Here is a 20,206-nt window from a genome sequence, read left to right on the forward strand (position 1 = left end):
AAATGGTGGAGCTTAACTGGCATATGACATTCTATATGAATTTCTAGGGACATTTCACTGGTAAGGGAATAATGCCTCAAGTGAACATGCAAACAATTCCAGTAAACACACTCTGCAAGCTCACCTCCCAAGTTTTGGCAGGCCACTGAGCATGCAGACAGCCCACCCCAAGGGAAGAATCAGGGGAGAAGGGATGCAAGACCCCGAAAGCATGCCATCATATAAAACCCCAAGTCAAAAGGTCAAACCACGTGCCTGTTCTTCATGTTGCTGGCTTGGCCCTCTCCCAAGTGTACTTTCTTTTGTCCCTGCTCTAAAGCTTTTTAGTAAACTTTCATTCGTGCTCTAAAACTTGCCTTGATCTCTCCTTCTGCCTTATGCCTCCTCGGTAGAATTCTTTCTTCTGAGAAGGCAAGAATTGAGGTTGCTCTAGACCCATATGGCTCATTGTCACTAACATTACCATTATTCAGCTCCCACTTATAAGTGAGAACATGTGGTATTTAGCGAGTTAGTTATAGTTTAAAGCAATTGGGTAAAGTATGTTTCTGTGAACAAATGTACTTTTCTCTCCATGAGTTCTCCAAAATTTAAAAACTGTTTGTGATTTTATGACAATAGTTATTTGCATAAATTTAGTAAGAGTATTTTCTTTTAAAATAAGACAATTGGAGACACTAGTTATTTTACCAAAGTTTTGGCTAGAATAAGTATTTTTAGGTAAGGTTCCAGCAAAGCCAACTTGAAAAGAGCCTATATGACCAATCAATTCCTCCTGCACTTTATGTGAAAAGTCAGGCCAAGTGTAATAAGCCTAAAACTTATTTTACATACAAATTGGTCTTACTATAACTTTTCCTTAGTAGAAAAGGAGGGCTGGAAAGAAAAATTATTTTAAAGGAAAACTATAACCCCTGTTATTAGATTGCAGCCCTGACTTTTCTTTTGATTGCAGATTAAATCATGAGTTATTCCTTAGCTATAATAATCCTCTAAAGATGAACCAGGTTATAATTTTTCTCCATGTTTTTTGTTAGCACCCTAATCGAATAGGTCACTTTTTCTGTTCTGACACATACATTCTCTTTTTAATTGTCAAATTATTAATGTTATTTATCTCTCATAGCTTTACTTCTTCCAAGAAAACCAGAATTGTGGTATTCTGAAGACCAGAGATGATTTGACAAAGCCTTTGAATTACCCTCATTTGGGATCCCACTGGGCCCAATCTGTTTTTTACCACAAATCCCCTGCTGCTAAAACTATACAAGCACTCTCCCTCCAGGTCCAGAAACTATTGCAAAAGTGGTGGGCATGTGAGATTTTAAGGGCCGGTTTTGAGGAATAGAATTTGTTCAGACCCTGCAAATCAAGGATGGGTATACAAATGCCTAAACAGCTGGAAAATAAGGAACTTTGCTTTCTGAGCTATTATGTGGCACCTTTTCATCCATCCCAACTATAAACAATTTACTGCTTCTTATAGAATTAAAATAAAATTATTACTGAAAGGCTACAAAGATACCTCATGACAAAGTCTCCTGGGTATAATATTCCCAGTTGTGTGATTCATGCATATATATGTATATATTTATTAAAAAAATTTTATCAGCCATCTTAGGACAAATTACTAAAAGACTGCAAAAAGCATTGTGACATAACAAAATCCCTAAATTCCTTAGCTTAAAAGGTTTTACCAATTCTTATGCTTTATTATGCTATATTTTTATGCTAACTGCTACAAGTCTGTAACTAAAGCTGAGATTACAATAGTTCAATGCATGGAAGTTAAAGGTAAGTCAATTTTTTATCCTTGCTTTAGGCTTTTTGTTTGTTGGCTGTTATATTACTTAAAAAAAATTTAAGAGTTAATAAATGTCTGTTCACGTCCATTCCCGTCTAGCCTAGGACAGTTTATCTAGCTATAAGTCTTTTGACACTAAGTCTCTTGGCCACTGGAGTTCAACTGAGGGGCAGAATGGACCTGGGGCAGGCAGCCATGCCACCCTGGCAATGCTATGGGACAAAATAAAAGTTTGGTGGCCATTGATGTTGCCTCTGGCAAATATTGGCCAGAAGGGAGAGAATGTAAACCAAAAATAAAATTCTAAGCCATGCAATCATCTGAACAGATCCTTCCTCTCAGCCAAGGGCATTCCAAAGTTAACCTGAAAAAACTAGTTCAGGCCATGATGTGAAGGGAGAGCCAGACATGCATCATTATATCCTCTACTCTTTTGGAATTACTCATAGAACAGATTCTTTAAGTCTGGTAAGAAACATTTACAATCTATTATCTCGGAGGCCTGCCACCTGGAGACTTTATCTGCATGATAAAACCTTGATCTCCACAGTCCCTAATCTTGAAGACCCAAACATTCCTTTCTATTGGTTCAAAGTTTTTAGACAATAACCAAGTGCCAATCAGATCTTTGAATTTACTGATGACCTGGAAACCCCCACTTTTGGTCTTTCTGGACCAAACCAATGTACATCTTTTATGTATTGATTGATGTCTTATGTCTCCCTAAAATGTATAAAGTCCAGTTGTAGCCTGACCTCCTTGGGCACATATTCTCAGGATCTCCTGAGCATTGTGTCATGGGCCATTGGTCACTCATATTTGGCTCAGAATTATTATCTTCAAATATTTTAGAGTTTGACTCCTTTTGCCAACAGATCCTTAACATACTTTACAAAGTCCTACAAAATCTGTACCCTGTCCACCATTACTCATTCTGGATTTTATTTCTTATACCCACCATACTTTTTTTCAATGTCAATGCTTTGTATACATTGTCCTAACTACAATGTTTCCCACTCTCCCTTCACCTAGTATTTCTTCTGATTCTTAAGGTTCTAATTTAAAGATGATTCTTACAGTAAGTCTTCCTTGACCACCCCTCCTCAACTTGGGTCAGACTGTCACACATATTCTTAACACTCTGTATTTCTCATTGACAATACCCTGCATAAGAATGTGCGTATCCTTCTTCAGTCTTCATCTCCTCATAAGACATAAACTTCTGGAGATCTGGGACCATGTCTGTTGTCTTATTCACAATTGAATTTCTAACACTTAGTATAGTGCCACATGAAGGAAAGCATTTAATGGTTAGTCTGTAGCCCAATTAGTCTATAAACTAATGATATAGCATACTTTTATAGACCAATACATGATTGACACATTTAACCATATTGCTATTATTTTTGTTGCTGTTTTAAAAATTGCTGTGATGCATCACCTTTTCCATATATATTTGTGCACCTGTTCTTGTATCTTTTTAGGTTAAATCCCTTGAAATGAGACTGCTGGGTGGAGGGAAGGAAAGATGATATAAATAATACTGAGAGCATGTAGCATAGTTATACGGAGATGATGTAACATTGCCTAAGAGAATACTGATTTTCCAGCATCAGCTCCATCCTCAGAATTCTGTGGATAGAGCTTTATTGTCTTGAAGATATTCACTGCATACTTATGGTACTGGGCTGTGATCTTCAGAGTGGACTGCATACCCTGTAAGAAGTACTCAGGAAAACCCATGGGCACACTGGAAAAAAATAAAACAAGGTCTGTTTATATTTGTTTTTAACTAATCTTTCAAAATTGTGTTTAAAATGTACTGTAGTAAATGTATTTAATTTATAAAAAATAAACATATACATACTTTACATATATATGTACATGTAGGATACAACTTCTACATACATTTACATTGATGACACAAACAAAAGTTTTTACATCACTGCTCTAAAACGTGCAGAGAATAAAAATAGTGAAGACTCATAATTGTCATAAGATATTGATATAAAACCAATTTTTCATCCAAGTTTATTATTGAAAATGGGGAATGAAGTCTGAGTGCTGTTAAAATTTGCTTTGCCTTTTTTCCACATCTGGTCATTGAAAGCTCATTATAAATTCTGTGACCCTTGTTATCTTAGTCTGTTTTGGTTACTGTAATAAAATACCATAAACTCAGTGGTTTGCTGTTATGAACAGCAGCAATTTTATTTCTCACAATTCTGGAGGCTGGGGAGCCCAAGATCAAGGCACCAGCAGATTTGGTGATAAAGACACAGATAAAGGCACTGATCCCATTCATGAGAACTCCACTCCCGTGATCTCATCACCTTTCAAAGGCCCCATTTCCTGACACCATTGCTTTAGGGGTGAGGATTTTAACATGTGAATTTGGAAAGGGAAACATAAACATTCAGACCATAGCACTTCCTTTTCTCCCAGTACTTTCCTGGCTGCATTCCAGTGAATAGCAGTTCAATACTTTTGTACTTATTATGTTTTAGGACTAGCCAGTGAAATAATCAGTTTTATCATTTTAACACTCAGGCGGTTTTTCCTAGACATCAACAAATGACTATAGTGTAAATCTGAGATAGATAGAAAACCCACAGATATAGATCTGGCTAGAGAGTAGCAGTGTTTCAAGTCACAGCTCAAAGCCACTAGTGACTGGTTAATGTTCATTAATGATTTACAAGTGAGGAGGGATTTCTATATTGTTGATTCTTTGGTTTTCCAACTTAATAGCTTTATTTCACTGAAGGCTACCACCCTCATTCACCTACAGAGAAGTGCATATTGAAAGATTATCCTGGTATTCCATTTTCTGAATTGGCAGCCAAAGAAAATATTAGTATGTGATGCGAAACACAGAATCTATTATCCTGAAACATTCCCCTGGGTTCACAGGTTCAGACTAGAGAAGGCAAAAGTTGGCAACCAAATAATATATATATTATTGTGGTAAGAACACTAAACATGGGATCTACGCTCTTAACATGTTTTTAAGTATACGATACAGTATTACTAACTACAGGCATAGTGCTGTATAGGTCTCTAGAACTTACTCACCTTCTGTAACTGAAATCTGTATAGGAACTCCCGAGTTCCTCCTCCCTATAGCCCCTGGCAACCACCATTCTGCTCTGTTTCTAGGAATTTGACTAGAACTCCTGGATACCTCGTTATTGGAATCATACAATATTTGTTCCTCTGTGACTAGCTTATTTCAATTAGCATAATATCCTCAATGTTCATCCATGTTGTCACACATGGCAAGATTTTCTTCTGTTTTAAGGCTAAACAGTATTCCCTTGTGTGTATATACCACATTTTCTTTATCTATTCATCCATTTATCAACATTTAGGTTGTTTCCACATTTTGACTATTACGAATAGTGCAATGAACATTGGTGTGCAAATACCTCTTTCAAGCAACCAAATATACACCTGACATGTATATTTAGAACTCTCATACTAAAACTATATGTCTAGTGCTTTTAAAAGTTAAATAAAGGCTGTACCATAGTTAAAAGTACCTAAATTCTTGCCCTCATTGTACTGATTTTTTTCCTCACTTTTAGATGGTCTTTTCATTTATTTTGCAAAAATATATAATACATGGTTGTAATCCTTATATAATACAATTTGAATTCTGACTTTTATACTTATCCTAACCATTTCCACATACAATTTAAAATTTTTACTTCTTAATAGTGGCATAATAGTTTTTCAAGATGATGCACTATACTGTAATGAATCATTTCTCTGTGGTTGGATATTTATAAGTGACCCTGATGTATTCTACTGAGCCAGGGTGTCACAATCTCTTGGCAGTATTTTTTTTGAAATGTATTATTGCAGGTGTTACTGGTTGTCTGGGAACATAAACAGTGGGCTCATGTAGCCAAAATATCATACTTGGTTTGAGTTACTTTATTGTGGAAAAGATTTAACCAAATGGAATACTCACAAGAAGGGAAGAAAATAATAATGAGAGAAACAGGGACAATTTGAAAGAGGGAAGTACAGTTTGTAACTCACTATTTGACTATTTTCTTCATGTACTTCAATGGCAGGTTATCTGTGGGGAGAAGATAGTTACAGGCACAGCAGAGCATGAGGCTGGATATAGGAACTGTGTTAGAGAAGAAAGCCCAAAAGATGATGGTGAGCACAAAGTAAGCTGTAAAAGAGAATGAAAATGTAAATAATTACTACTATCACATCATAATTAGAAAGAAAGTATTCAATCTAAAGAGCTGAGCTGAGAGACACAGGTTAAGTTCATGGCTTGTATTAAGGCAGCAAAAAAGGGCTACCCAAGTCAAGTCAACACAACTGATATTTGTTGAACTGCTCTATGCTTAAAAGAAATCCTAGGACACTATGGATACAAAAATGAACAAAACTTTATAAGCTCATAATCCAGGTGACCAAAGGCCCTGAGAGCACAAAGTAAAAGAACATAGTTTTTTAAGAGGTGGAATTCAGAGTGTGAACAGTCAAGGTACACAGAGGAGTGACATTTGATCTGAGTCTTGAAAGAGGAGTAGGAGTTTGCTCAGCTGGCACAGAAAAAAAAGGCTTTAGCAATGGCTCCCTGTCAGAAGGTGCTTGGTATGTGCAGGGAGCAGAAAGTAGTCCAATTTAGCTAAAGCCATAATTTTCAAACATATTTAATATGAGTCACCCTTTCAAATAAAATTGTATTTAGAACCTAACATATCCAATGTGTAAAAGTGGTACTTTACAGTTTAAATGCATTTTATCATTTTAATTGTGAAATATTTTCCTGTTATACGTGGAAAAAATGAGAACAATAAAGCTCTTCGGAGAAGCTAAAAAATTGCAACCATGGAGTTATATCTGATACTTTGCTTATTTTATTTTTGTTTGGCTGCACAATAATAAGAAAGTTCTGATCCACACTGCAGCTTGTCCCAGAATTTCAGTATATGCTTCAATTAAAGTAGATCAGAGGCTTGAAAGAAAAGTAGCAGGAAATGTTTGTTTCAGTGGTCAACAACTAATAATGTCAATTACCTTTTGTTCACATATGTAAATGTCAGACAAGATGTAGCCAAAATGGAAAATAATCTCTAAAACTATTTATAGTATAATATTATTATGAAGTGTTTTATATGCTCTTTTTGAACAACTACTATGCTGTGATAAGAAATAATTCTAGGCAGTACATGTCTCTGACCAAAGCCTCAAAGTATTATATATTTATATAAATTTAAGTGAGTCAAAATGCAGAGGTCTAAATGATAAAAAGATAAATACAGAGCTACAAACTTCTTTATCAATGACATATTTTATATATTCAAATATAGAAAATTCGATGATGAGGAACCTTTAACCTAAGGTTTGTCTCCCAACTGCACAATCTGGTCTTTTTTTTTTTTTTTTTTTGAGATGGAATCTCTCTCTGTCACCCAGGCTGGAGTACATGGTGTGATCTCAGCTCACTGCAACCTCCCTCTCCCAGTCTCAAGTGATTCTCCTGCCTCAGCCTCCAGAGTAGCTTGGAGCACATGTGCCATATGCCAGGCTAATTTTTTATTTTTAGTAGAGATGGGGTTTCACCATGTTGGCCAGACTAATTTTTTATTTTTAGTAGAGATGGGGTTTCACCATGTTGGCCAGGCTGGTCTGGAACTCCTAACCTCAGGTGATCTGCCAGCTTTGCTTCCCAATGTGCTGGGATTACAGGTGTGAGCCACCATGCCCAGCCACAATCTGGTAATTTTTAATACTTTTAAATCAAAGATAGATCACAATTGAGTGTGCATGCTCCTTCTTTGTTAGTGTTGATAGAACAGTAAAAATGTAATCTAAAATTTAATTTCAAAATATAATGTTTGCATAGCCCCTGAAATACCTCTGCAGAACCCTTAAGGCCACATGGTTTGTTGAGGTTAGATTAAAGAAAACGTTGGCTATAATTGAATGTTGGACTTCACTTGTAGCCTTTGAGGATTTCGTGAAATATTTTAGAAAAAGATGTGAGAAGACCAGATCCTGTATTTGAAATAATAATTTTAAGTATGTTTAAATTGAGGGAGAATGGAAATTCATTTAGAAAGAAACAGAAATAATTCAGATGAGAGAAACTGAAATTGAGGCCCTGAAGTAGTGCAGAATGAGTGAAACTGGAGAGTTGGGGTAAGATTCAAAGATATCTCAGAAAGAGGGTGGGATAAAGAAATAGCAGCTTTTAATAACATATGGTCCAGGGTTTGAATCTTGCCTTATGTTTTTCAGTTTATGAAAATATAGAAAGCATCTGCTATGGTTTGAATGTGTCCTCCCCAAATTCATATGTTGACACTTAATTGCCAATGCAATAGTATTAAGATATGGGGCTTTTCAGAGGAGATTAAATCATGAGAGCTCATGAATGTGACTAGTGCCCTTACAGAAGAGGTACAAGGGAACTGTTTGCGCCTTCTGCCCCTTCCATTATGTGAGGACACAGAGAAGGTATAATCTGTGAGGAACAGACTCTCACCAGACCCTTGTTAAAAGAAAAACTTTAGACAAATTAACTTTAGCAGAGTTTATTTGAGCAAAGAACAATGCATGAATCAGGCAGCACTCTGAACCAGTAGAGGTTCAGAAAGCCCCCCTCAGCAATGTGAGCAGGCAGTATTTATAGGCAGAAAGAGGAATTGAGGTACAGACACAGTTTGATTGATTATGGCCCAGCATTTGCCTTATTTGGGCACAATGCAATGAGGCATTTGCCTTATGTGGACATGGTCTTATCAGTTGGTAGTATGTGATTGGATGAAACCTGGCTGCTGTAATTAGCTGAGATTCAGCTATTTGTTACAAGAATATACTCTTAAGTAAGGTTTATTTAAGCACTAACTTAGGTGCAGTTTGCTATGCAGAATTTCAAAGTATGGAAGCGGCTTTTGGCCAAATTTAATTTAATTTAACATATTCAATGTGCTGGTGCCTTGATCTTGGACTTTCCAGCCTCCAGAACTGTGAGAAATTACATTTCTTTTTGTAACTTACCCAGCCTAAGATATTTTGTTGTAGCAGCAAGAATGGACTAAGATAGCATCTGGGAAATGATTAATAATGTATAATCTTTTAACACCTGAATAATGCAAATATTGATCTAGAGATTACCTTACATCTTAACATTCTGTAAGCCCTGCTTAACTACTGCATCACAGAAGGCCATATAGCTAAAGACTGCAGAGCTAAGACTTGAACCCTACCAGCCTAACCACAGAATTCCTGCTCTTTATTATTTTGCTGTCAACACTTGATTCTGAGGTTGTGCAAATTCACTGTGTAAAAATCAAGAGGCACATATAGTTTGAAATATAAAGCAGACGTGTTGGGGAAAGGAAGACCAGAAGAGATGATCCTGTTCTATGTCATGTTATTAAGTATGAACTGTGGATCTCAAAGGCAGTGGGGAAAACCAATGACAGGTTTTAAGCAGAAATAAGGTGATCAGTCTTGTGTGTATACAAGATAACTCTGGTGCATTTTACTCTTTTAGGTTTCCTTTGTACCTTATCATAATTTTCAATTTCATTCCAGGCCTTAAGCCTTCTCCAAGTATCTCATGCATTTATTTTACTTTTTTTCTGAGAAAACTACACTTTAAAAAAATCAATTTATTTTTTCTTTAATCATTGAACAAATATTAAATACACACTAGTTAATACAAGGGACTCCTTCAAAGGATCTATGAAAATAAGCTTTCAAAATATGCAAATTAATGGGTGACTTGCATTATAAAACAATACTTAGATTTACAGATTTATGTGAAATTTCAGATTTATGTTCTTCAAACCTACTAGAGGAAAATTGTTTGAAGGACTGTGTTCTCCATATATTAAAGGACTATTGTGATAAAATGAAGCACGCATGCACTTTTATAAGTGACTCACATTGTGTCCGGAATTGGTGCGTTCTTGGTCTCACTGACTTCAAGAATGAAGCCGCGGACCCTTGCGGTGAGTGTTACAGCTCTTAAGGTGGCGCGTCTGGAGTTTCTTCCTTCTGATGTTCAGATGTGTTCAGAGTTTCTTCCTTCTGGTGGGTTCGTGGTCTTGCTGGCTCGGGAGTGAAGCTGCAGACCTTTGCAGTGAGTGTTACAGCTCATAAAAGCAGTGTGGACCCAAAGAGTGAGCAGTAGCAAGATTTATTGCAAAGAGCAAAAGAACAAAGCTTCCACAGTGTGGAAGGGGACCTGAGCGGGTTGTCACTGCCCGCTCGGGCAGCCTGCTTTTATTCTCTTATCTGGCCCCATCCACATCCTGCTGATTAGTTTTGACAGGGCGCTGATTGGTGCGTTTACAATCCCTGAGCTAGACATAAAGGTTCTCCATGTCCCCACCAGACTCAGGAGCCCAGCTGGCTTCACCCACTGCATCCGCCACCAGGGCTGCAGGTGGAGCTGCCTGCCAGTCCCGCACCATGCACCCACACTTCTCAGCCCTTGGGTGGTCGATGGGACTGGGCGCCCTGGAGCAGGCGGCGACGCTCATCGGGGAGGCCGGGTGGCACAGGAGCCCATGGAGGGGGTGGGAGGCTCAGGCATGGTGGGCCGCAGGTCCCGAGCTCTGCCCCACAGGAAGGCAGCTAAGGCCCAGTGAGAAATCCAGTGCAGCACCGGTGGGCTGGCACTGCTGGGGGACCCAGTACGCCCTCCGCAGCTGCTGGCCCAGGTGCTAAGCCCCTCACTGCCCGGGGCAGCAGGGCTGGCCGGCTGCTCTGAGTGCGGGGCCTGCCAAGCCCACGCCCACCCGGAACTCCAGTTGGCCCACAAGCGCCATGTGCAGCCCCGGTTCCTGCTCACACCTCTCCCTCCACACCTCCCCACAAGCTGAGGGAGCCGGCTCCGGCCTTGGCCAGCCCAGAAAGCGGCTGCCACAGTGCAGCGGTGGGCTGAAGCTCTCCTCAAGTGCCACCAAAGTGGGAGCCCAGGCAGAGGAGGTGCCAAGAGCGAGTGAGGGCTGTGAGGACTGCCAGCATGCTGTCACCTCTCAATCCCCCCTCTAAACAGGACACCCCAACTGCTGTTGGGAATTTGGCCGTTGACCACTCCAGCTACTTCCTGTTGGATAGGGGCAATGAAGGGGCCCTGCAGTTGTAGTGTCCTCCAGAGGGGAGGTCTCTAGGCCAGGGGAAGTGCCAGCAGGTCGGTCTATGGGTCCTCAGTAGAAGTTGTTAGATGAACTCATTTGGGGTTCCATTTGTAAGACCATCTGTAGCTTGATGGCCTCAACTTTAGAGGAAACAAATTTGACAAGAAGGTTAAAAATACAGGGCCCAAAGGTGAGTAACAGCAAGATGGCTGCCACGGGACCTAGAAAGGGGAGAAGCCATATTGCCCAACTCCAGAGGTTGGTATAAGAATTTGAAAGGCGTTATTTGATTTCAGAAGCCTTTTCCTGTAAACGCCAGGCGGCATCTCATACTATCCCTGACTGGTTAGTGTAAAAACAACACTCTTCCCCCAAGAAGGTGCAGAGTCCTCCTTTCTCAGCAGTGAGGAGGTCTAGGCCTCAGCAGTTTTGGAGAGTCACTGCTGCCAAAGAGTCTATTTGGGATTGTAACGTAAGAATAGATTTCGTTATTTCTTGCAAACTGTCTGAGAGGCAGATATGGGTTGAAGATCCACATAAGTAGAATATGCCCTGGCTGGGTAGATAGAAATTTACCCTGGCTTTTAAAAGAATAGGGTATGCTGTTTTTTCTTTACTACTTCCATCTCTCTCTTTCTCTCTTCGACTTCTTGTCTCTTCCTCTCTTTAACTCTCTCTTTGACTTTCTGTGTCTGTCCCTCTTTCTCTCTGACTTCTTCTTTGTGTCTTCCTCTCTGTCTCTTTCTTTGACCTCCTGTCTCTTTCTTTCCTTTCTGCTGCCTCTGCCAGCTGCTTATGCTGCTGTTCTCCCCTCTCCTTCCCATTTTGATGGCTTTGGCAGTGTAAGAGTGCCACCTCCTTGTGTTTCTGCATTGCATGCAATAACTCTATAATTTCCTTGTGGTATTTAATGGGGGTTTCCCCAGAGGTTAGGAACTCCCTCTCTTTCCATATTGCAGCATGGGCATGTAGGATTAGATAAGCATACTTGCTGTCTGTATACACATTTATTCTTTTTCCCTTTCCCAGTTCTAAGGCTCGGGTAAGTGCCACTAGTTCTGCTAACTGGGCACTGGTCCCTGGGGGAAGAGGCTTGCTTTCAAGTATGGTGACATCACTAACTATGGCATAACCTGCCTTTCGTATCCCATTCTCCACAAATGAACTTCCATTGGTATATAGGTTAAGGTCAGGATTAGTTAAGGGGTCTTCTAAGAGATCATCTCGAGCAGCATAAGTCTGGACTATAATTTGTTGGCAGTCATGCTCAATTGGTTCCCCATCCTCTGGGAGAAAAGTGGCAGGGGTGAGGACCACGCACGTGCGTATTTGAAGCACTGGTCCCTCAAAGAGTAGTGCCTGGTATCTAAGTAGGCAGTGGTCTGATAGCCATAAACTTCCTTTGGCACCTAGTAAGCCATTTACATCATGAGTAGTCCAGATAGTGAGATCCTTTCCTTGTATTATTTTGATAGCCTCTGACACTAAGACTGCCACTGCTGCAACTACCCATAAACAGTGAGGCCAGCCTTTTGCTACTACATCAATTTCCTTACTTAGTTAGGTATGCCACTAGTTGTGGGGTTGTCCCACGAGTCTGAGTAAGGACTCCAAGAGCTATCCCGGCTCTCTCTGTGACGTATAAAGAGAAATTCTGTCCTGTGGGAAGGCTTAAAGCTGGAGCTTGTACTAGGGCCTGCTTTAAGGTTTTGAAGGCTGTTTCTGCCTCTGATTCCCATTCGACTAGATGAGTATTTGCCCTCTGGGTTTCCTTGATTAGAGTATAGAGGGGCCTGGCTATCTCACTGTATCTGGGGATCCACAGTCGGCAAAAGCTGGTAATTCCAAGGAACTCCCACAACAGTTTGAATGTCTTAGGGTGAGGAAAAGCCAGTATAGGCTGTATTCATTCCTTGCTGAGGGCCCTGGTCCCTTTGGCTAAAATTAGGCCTAGATATTTAACCTGCTGTAGGCAAAGCTGGGCCTTCGACCTGGACACCTTGTATCCTTGATTAGCTAGAAAGTTAAAGAGGTCTAGAGTAGCCTGCTGGCACAAGGCTTCTGAACTGGTAGCCAAAAGTAAATCATCTACATATTGAAAGACCATAGTGCCTGGACTTGAGAAGTGGCCTAGATCTTGGGCCAGTGCCTGACCAAACAGATGAGGGCTATCCCTAAACCCTTGGGGCAATACCCCAAGTTGGGACGTGTGGTCTATGGGATCCTCAAAAGCAAAGAGGAACTGGGAATCAGAGTGCAGGGGAATACAGAAGAAGGCATTCTTGAGGTCTAGAACCGTGAACCATTCTGCTTCCTCTGGTATTTGAGAGAGAAGGGTATAGGGGTTGGGTACAAGTGGATATAGTGGAATTACTGCCTCATTAATGAGTCTAAGATCTTGCACTAGGCTCCACTGACTGTTCGGTTTTTGTACTCCCAGAATTGGGGTGTTGCAGGGACTGCTGCATTTCCTTACTAAGCCTTGAGTTTCAAATGTTTAACAATATTCTGTAATCCTCTATCAGCTTCAGGCCTTAAGGGATATTGCCTTTGATAAGGAAAAGTGGTGGGATCTTTTAACCTGATTTGGACTGGGCAGGCATTTTTTGCCTTTCCAAATTGTCCTTCCAATGCCCAGACTTCAGGGTTGACTCCCTCCTCAAGTAGGGGACAACAAATGGGTAACTTGTTCCCCATATTCATGTAGATAATAGCTCCAGCCTTGGCTAATATATCCCTCCCTAATAAGGGTGTAGGACTTTTAGGCATAACAAGAAAGGCATGCGAAAAGAGCAAAGTCTCCCAATTACAACTGAGGAAGTGGGAGAAATACCTGGTTACAGGCTGTCCCAGGATTCCTTGGATGGTAACGGACCTTGAGGACAGTCATCCAGGACAGGAGATTAACACTGAGAAGGCCGCGCCAGTGTCCAGGAGGAAGTCAATTTCCTGACCCTCAATAGTTAAACATACCTGGGGCTCAGTGAGGGTGATGACATGAGCTGGCCCTTGCCCCAGGCACCCTCAGTCCTGTTGTTGGATCATCTGGTTGGAGGGCTTCTGACCCAGGGAACATTCATCCTCTGGGGCAGTGCACCTTCCATGATTGCCTCGGCATAGTAGACACGGACGAGGGGGCAGCTTGTTTCTCATTGGACAATCTTTTTTTTTAAGTGTCCTAGTAAACCACACTGATAACAAGCCCTTCCAGGTGATTGGCCTGCTCCGTTTTCTGTCCTCTCTGAACCACCAAGGTTTGTTTGTCTGAGGGCCATGACTAAGGCTGCGGCCTTTCTCTGATCCCGCTTTTCCTTTGGGGCCTGTTCTTCTTGGTCCCTATTATAGGACACAGAGGTTGCCGGGTTTAATAATGCCTCTAGATTTTGTTCAGGGCCCAGGGCTTGCTTTTGGAGCTTTCTCCTGATATCTGCGGCTGATTGGGTAATAAACTTATCTTTTAGAACCAATTGACCCTCGAGTGATTCGGGTGACAGGGGAGTATATTTTCTTAAGGCCTCTCGTAGCCGCTCGAGGAAGGCAGAAGGATTTTCTTCCTTTCCCTGAGTTATGGTGGACATCATTGAATAATCCATGGGCTTTTTGTTTAATTCTCCTTAGTCCTTCTAGAACACAGGTCAATAGATGTTTACGACTCCAGTCCCCATGCTCTGAGTCAAGGTCCCAGTGGGGATCCATACTGGGGATGGCTTGCTGACCGGTAGGAAATTTGTCCCTTTCTTCGGCTGTCATTCTCTCATTTACTTGACTAAGATACCAGCTATCTCCAAACTCTCGGGCTGCAGCTAAAGCCGCATTCTTTTCATTAAAGGCCAGGGTTTGATCTAACAGTAGCATGACATCTGTCCAAGTGAGGTCAAAGGTTTGCCCTAGACCCTGTAGGACATCTATGTACCTATCAGGATCATCTGAAAACTTCCCCAGGTCTGCGTTGATCTGTTTTAAATCAGAGAGGGAGAAGGGGACATGTGCCCAAGTTGGGCCAAATTCCCCTCCCCCTACAGCTTGAAGGGGACATAACCAATAGCCCGGGGGTTTTTGTGGACCTTTGGAGATTTCTTTGCGTATTTCCTTCTGGGCAGGGGAGATTAGAGGAGGATTATCATTAATAGGAAGGGGAGCTATAGGGAGGCTAGGATACGGGAGTAAGCTGAGAGGTCCTCCTATGGGATGTAAATTGCAAGCTTTGCGTAGTTGTGTATTCTCCCTCAATGAAAAGAAAGCTTGGACATAAGGTATTTCACTCCATTTCCCCTCCCCCTTACAGAAAAGATCAAGCTGCAGGACAGTATTGTAATTTGTACCTCCCTCAGGTGGCCATTTTTCCCCATCAGAGAGAGAATATTGGGGCCAAGCCATAGTGCAGAAAAAAATGAGATGCCTCTTTTTCAGGGTTTGTGCGTCAAATTGGTCCCAATGGCTTAGGATGCATTTCAAGGGGGAGCCTGTTGATGCCTGAGTGTTTCCCATCTGAAAGACAAAACCACGGTGGGGCCGGCCAGCTGCTCTGAGTGTGGGGCCCGCCAAGCCCATGCCCACCGGGAACTCCAGCTGGCCCACAAGCGCCGCGTGCAGCCCCGGTTCCCGCTCACGCCTCTCCCTCTACACCTCCACGCAAGCTTAGAGAGCTGGCTCTGGCCTTGGCCAGCCTAGAAAGGGGCTCCCACAGTGCAGTCGTGGGCTGAAGGACTCCTAAAGTGCTGCCAAAGTGGGAGCCCAGGCAGAGGAGGCGCCCAGAGCGAGTGAGGGCTGTGAGGACTGCCAGCACGCTGTCACCTCTCAAAATGACCTACTTAAAAACTGCTATTTCTAGTGAAACCAGTTAATCAACATTTGAAAAACAAGTCTTCAGATGCCCCGATTATCAGCCTGGGGGAGTACACCATCAACTGTGAGAACAGCATGTCCTATCTTGCACTAATGAGAGATGCTAATGCATCATATTTTAGGAGAATTAAAATGAAACTCCTTAAAACAGAGAATAACTTACAATCTAATAAACTCTGACATATTACCTGCATTTATCTGATAAAATGGTGCCACGCAGTCATGCCTTGCTTAATGACAAAGACAGGTTCTGAGAAATGAGATGCTAGGATATTTTGTCACTGTGCTAATATAGAATATACTGACATAAACCTGGATGGTCTAACCTACTACACACCTAGGTTACATGGTATGGCTTATGCTCCTAGGCTACAAACTTGTATAGCATGTTACTGTACAATATTTAGTAGGCAATTGTAACATAATGGTAGTTATTTGTGTATTTAAATTTTTCTGTTCTTTTTTTTTTTTTTTTGAGACAGAGTCTTGCTCTGGCTTGCAGAGGAGCAATCTTGGCTCACTGCAACCTCTGCCTCCCAGGCTCAAGCAATCCTCCTGACTCAGTCCCCACTGCCCACCACACCCCAGTAGCTGGCTACAGGTGTGCTCCACCACACCGGCTAATTTTTTTGTTTGTCTGTTTTTGTAGAGATGGGGTTTCACCATATTGCCTAGGCTGGTCTCGAACTCCTGGGCTCAAGCGATCCACTTGCCTTGGCCACCCAAAGTGCTGGGATTGCAGGCGTGGACCACTGCACATGGCTAAACATTTCTAAACATAAAAAAGCTACAGTAAAATATGTTATTATAATGTTATGGGACTACCATCATATATGCTGTCCATTATTGACCAAAATCTTATGTAGCACATGACTCTGTGTATGTACACCCACACCCACACCCACACCCACACATATACATATGTATCATAACATAATACAAAAAAAATACAAAGAAAACAAACAAAAAAAGCTTTCTTCATTGCATGACTGGAATCAGAACTTTTGTTTAAAGGCTTTGAATCCAATTCTCCCAGTTTTTAAAAGTGTGGAAGTTAAACTGTAAGACTCCACAAAGGAAAGTTTCCAGAATATAACATATTTGCCAGAAACTGCCTTTCAAAGCAAGTGGGAAATATCCTTACTAGTTCAGAAAAGTTCAGATATTTAAAAGAAGTAAAATTTTGCACACCAATTAAAATTGAAGTGCCTTTGTGTAACTAGAAGGGAAATCAGCACATAAGAACTTTTTTTCTAATTGTAATCCAATTTATTCAAGTTGAAGAGACTTACACATTATGTAAAAAGTATAAAATGAAGTCACAGTCATCAAAAATACAGTACAGTGGGTTTTGACCATACAGTAATGAGGGGGTTTTCTCAGGAGACTTAGTCACATAGCATGCAACATTTAAAATGTGTCTTCCTCAGCCAAGAGCAACAAAGTGAGACCAGCCAAGAGTCAGTCATATGACCACCGGCAAAGTTGCCAATGCAGTTTTTCCATTTCATGTGCCCCGTGGAAGGGCAAAAGTGGAAAAGCAGACCCAATTGGAATGGGCAAAAGTGGAAAAGCAGACTCAATTGGAATGCTAGTTTTTTTCACATTGTGTAAGTTAAAGGTACAACAGCTGCTATATGCTAAATTATCACTAGGTATGGGACTTTAGTTATAGTACTTGAATTTCCCCCAAATCCAACTTCTTAAAATGTGTTGAAATACCAACCAGTAATAAGTTAATTTCTCCAGTGTAATTGAATAGTCTAACTTGGTATCTTACTCCTTAACTGATTTTGACTAAAATTATAATATTTAAAGGGAAAAAAAAGTTCAGAGTTAAAAGAATACCATGAAAGGGCAAATGCTTTTATGCACAAACTTTGAACTGGATCTTCACTGTTCATTACCTTACTGTATTTGCTAAGGAAGCTAATATCTCATTTAATTTTTGTGTGCTTTGCTTTGGTTCAAAACTAACATCACATTCTCAGAACTTGGTCAGGCCTTAATCAAATGAAATGCTATTGAGCTTCCACTTGGTCTTTCCACTCTGCTAAGTGCAAAGATAGTTCTGGAGAAATCAGTCTTGGCTCATGTCCTCAAGGAGTTGGTCAAAAGACAAGGCTTGGAGAATATGTACGTGCCATGTCAATGAACTGATACAATGGAAAAAACTTATAATAATGCCTAACATTTATTGACTCCTCATAATAAGGCCACAAACTTTGTATGAATTAACTCATAGAAACGTTATAACGTTGTATTATAAGCAATCCTAATTTGCAGATGAGGACACTGAGGCTCAGGGAAGTTATCTAACTTGCCTAAGGTTAAAGCAATATACTACTTTTATAGTTGCATCTTCTTAGTAATCTCTGGGGTTGCTGGGACTCCAGTGTGAGAAAGAGCCTGAAATTCGCAAACTTGGATGATGGGGAAGAAAAGGTGTGCTAAACTCAGGTCACAGATGTCCAGTCTTAATCTTGTTCCTCTGCAAGCCTTGTTGCTCACACCTCTTGACCGACAGTTCGAGGCAGGTGCTCACAGCAAACTTACTCTATGTAAGCCAAGGCCAGGTGTGGGGAAAAGGGGCTGAGAAATGTTAGAAACGTGAACGCAGTCCAGGCGGGAGAAGAGAAGGGGGCCTCGAGGGGTGCCCCTATGCAGCCCACACATACGCCAGGCACTGACTTGGGAAAACAACAAGCTTGGCGGAAGATCCTCCCGTGGCCGGAGGGCCCTGAACTCTAGGCCAAGACTCATCCACAACCTAGGGGCAGGCGGCCACCAGCGCCCCATCGAAGCTAAAGGGCTGACAGAAGGGCTGCAGCGGCAAGTGCGCGCCAACACAGCTGCACACGCCCAGACACCCGGGGCGCTGAGAGGAACTTCCCCGCGATCCGCCCTGGCTGCGCAGAGCCCCTTCTCCCCGCCGGGGCCCCGCCCCGCCTCACTTCTTTTAAAAGCAGCAGCCAGCAGCGCGCCGGTGGCGTGCGGCTCTAAAGGCCGGGAGGACGTCATCGACGCGCTGTCGAGCCTCCAGCCCGCCCCGCTTTCCTTCGCAGTGACTCGGCGGCGCCCGGGACAGCGCGCACCGACGCTCAAACGCGCGCTCCAGCCCGCAGCCTTCTCCTGCCTCACCGCCTGAAGATGGCGGCTCTCAAACTCCTCTCCTCCGGGCTTCGGCTCTGCGCCTCTGCCCGCGGATCTGGGGGAACCTGGTACAAGGTAAAGTGCGGGGGAAGAGGAAGGCCATGGGCAGGAAGAACGTGGACCAAACCCTGATTGGTGCCCGCGTTTTCTCCTCTGCCCCTACCCGCTCTCTTCAGCCTAGGATCTGGCATCCGTGGCGCGGTGCCCTGGTCAGGGACACGCGGCGACGCGTTCCTGGCCTCGCCGGCTCCTCGGATGGTCGCCTTTGCTTGGTTCTGCAGTCGCTTCCCTGATGGAGCGAGACGCGGTAAAGAAGGGCGCGGAGAGGCTGAGAAGGGGCGGGAGGACTCCTGGCAGCGCTCCCGAGCCCTTTGGCGCTCGCCGGCGTCCCTCCTGGCACCCGCCCTTGGAAAGGGACTCTGAGGGTCTGAACGGGGGGAGGAGGGCGCCAGTGTATGGAGGTTTAGGAGTGAGGCAACAGCGGGTAGGTTTGCGCCCCCAATGTTGGATCTCTGGGCAGAGGAACCTCTAGAGGCCCAGAACCTGAGGCTGGGTTAGCCATGGCTCTGCTCGAGTTCACCGGGGCTGGATGCCGGGTGCGGCGGGTGTGGAATGCCGCTCCCATCCTCTCCTCCCTATTTGGCTCTGCTGCCCCGCAGACTGGAGCACTCGCCAGGGCATCTTGCCGGCCAAGCTGGGAAACCATCCGAGGTGTGTCCCTGGCTCGCGCCTGGGCTGCAGGAGCGGACAAACCTTTCTCTCGAGGCCCCTCGTATCCGGGTTAGGGGCTTTCGGTTTTCAGAGCCCTTTGAAATCCTTTCTGTGCCCCACTGCCAACTCTCCACAGAGTGGTATCTGGAGGCATTCCCACTGTGGACTGGCTTGTGGTTTTGCCCTATGCACTGTCCTCGCTTGTAAGCTCACCCCTGTCTGGAGCCCTAGGAGCGAATTACAGGACCAGAGCGCCAGGTCCAGGAGGGTAGCTTTATCCCCGCCGTGTCAATCGAGGGAGCCTCTTCCTTGGTATCCAATAATAGGTCTGAGGTTGACAGCGTGCCATGCACACGGTACTTACTCCTGAAGCGTGCCTGCCTGGCCCCATTGCTCTTTCCTGCATCCAATTCCTGACGGCTGAGAACACAAAGGAGCCACTGAGCTCCTTCGGTAGGTGCTAGGGAATGATTCAGAACCGGACCATTTTACTGTTTTTTTTTTTTGAGACGGAGTCTCGCTTTGTCACCCAGGCTGGAGTGCAGTGGCGCGATCTTGGCTCACT

General features: G+C 42.9%; 1 protein-coding gene across 7 annotated transcripts in view; it reads left to right on the forward strand.

Annotated features, from left to right (window-relative positions):
* The first annotated feature begins 5,891 nt into the window (after positions 1-5,891).
* Positions 5,892-20,206, forward strand: part of OXCT1 (3-oxoacid CoA-transferase 1) — a 154,580-nt gene continuing 140,265 nt past the window's right edge. For 5 of the 7 annotated variants that reach the window (XM_055246755.2, XM_055246757.2, XM_055246759.2 and 2 more), the window contains exon 1: positions 17,733-19,005. In XM_055246755.2, coding sequence (XP_055102730.1) covers positions 18,928-19,005 — 78 coding nt within the window. In that variant the 5' untranslated portion in view covers positions 17,733-18,927. Of the gene's footprint in view, positions 5,978-17,732; positions 19,642-20,206 lie in introns of those variants that run through there. The other 2 variants (XM_063619531.1, XM_055246754.2) reach the window with 2 other exon arrangements.

The sequence above is a fragment of the Symphalangus syndactylus genome, chromosome 16, assembly GCF_028878055.3.
Source record: "Symphalangus syndactylus isolate Jambi chromosome 16, NHGRI_mSymSyn1-v2.1_pri, whole genome shotgun sequence".
Taxonomy (NCBI): Eukaryota; Metazoa; Chordata; class Mammalia; order Primates; family Hylobatidae; genus Symphalangus; species Symphalangus syndactylus.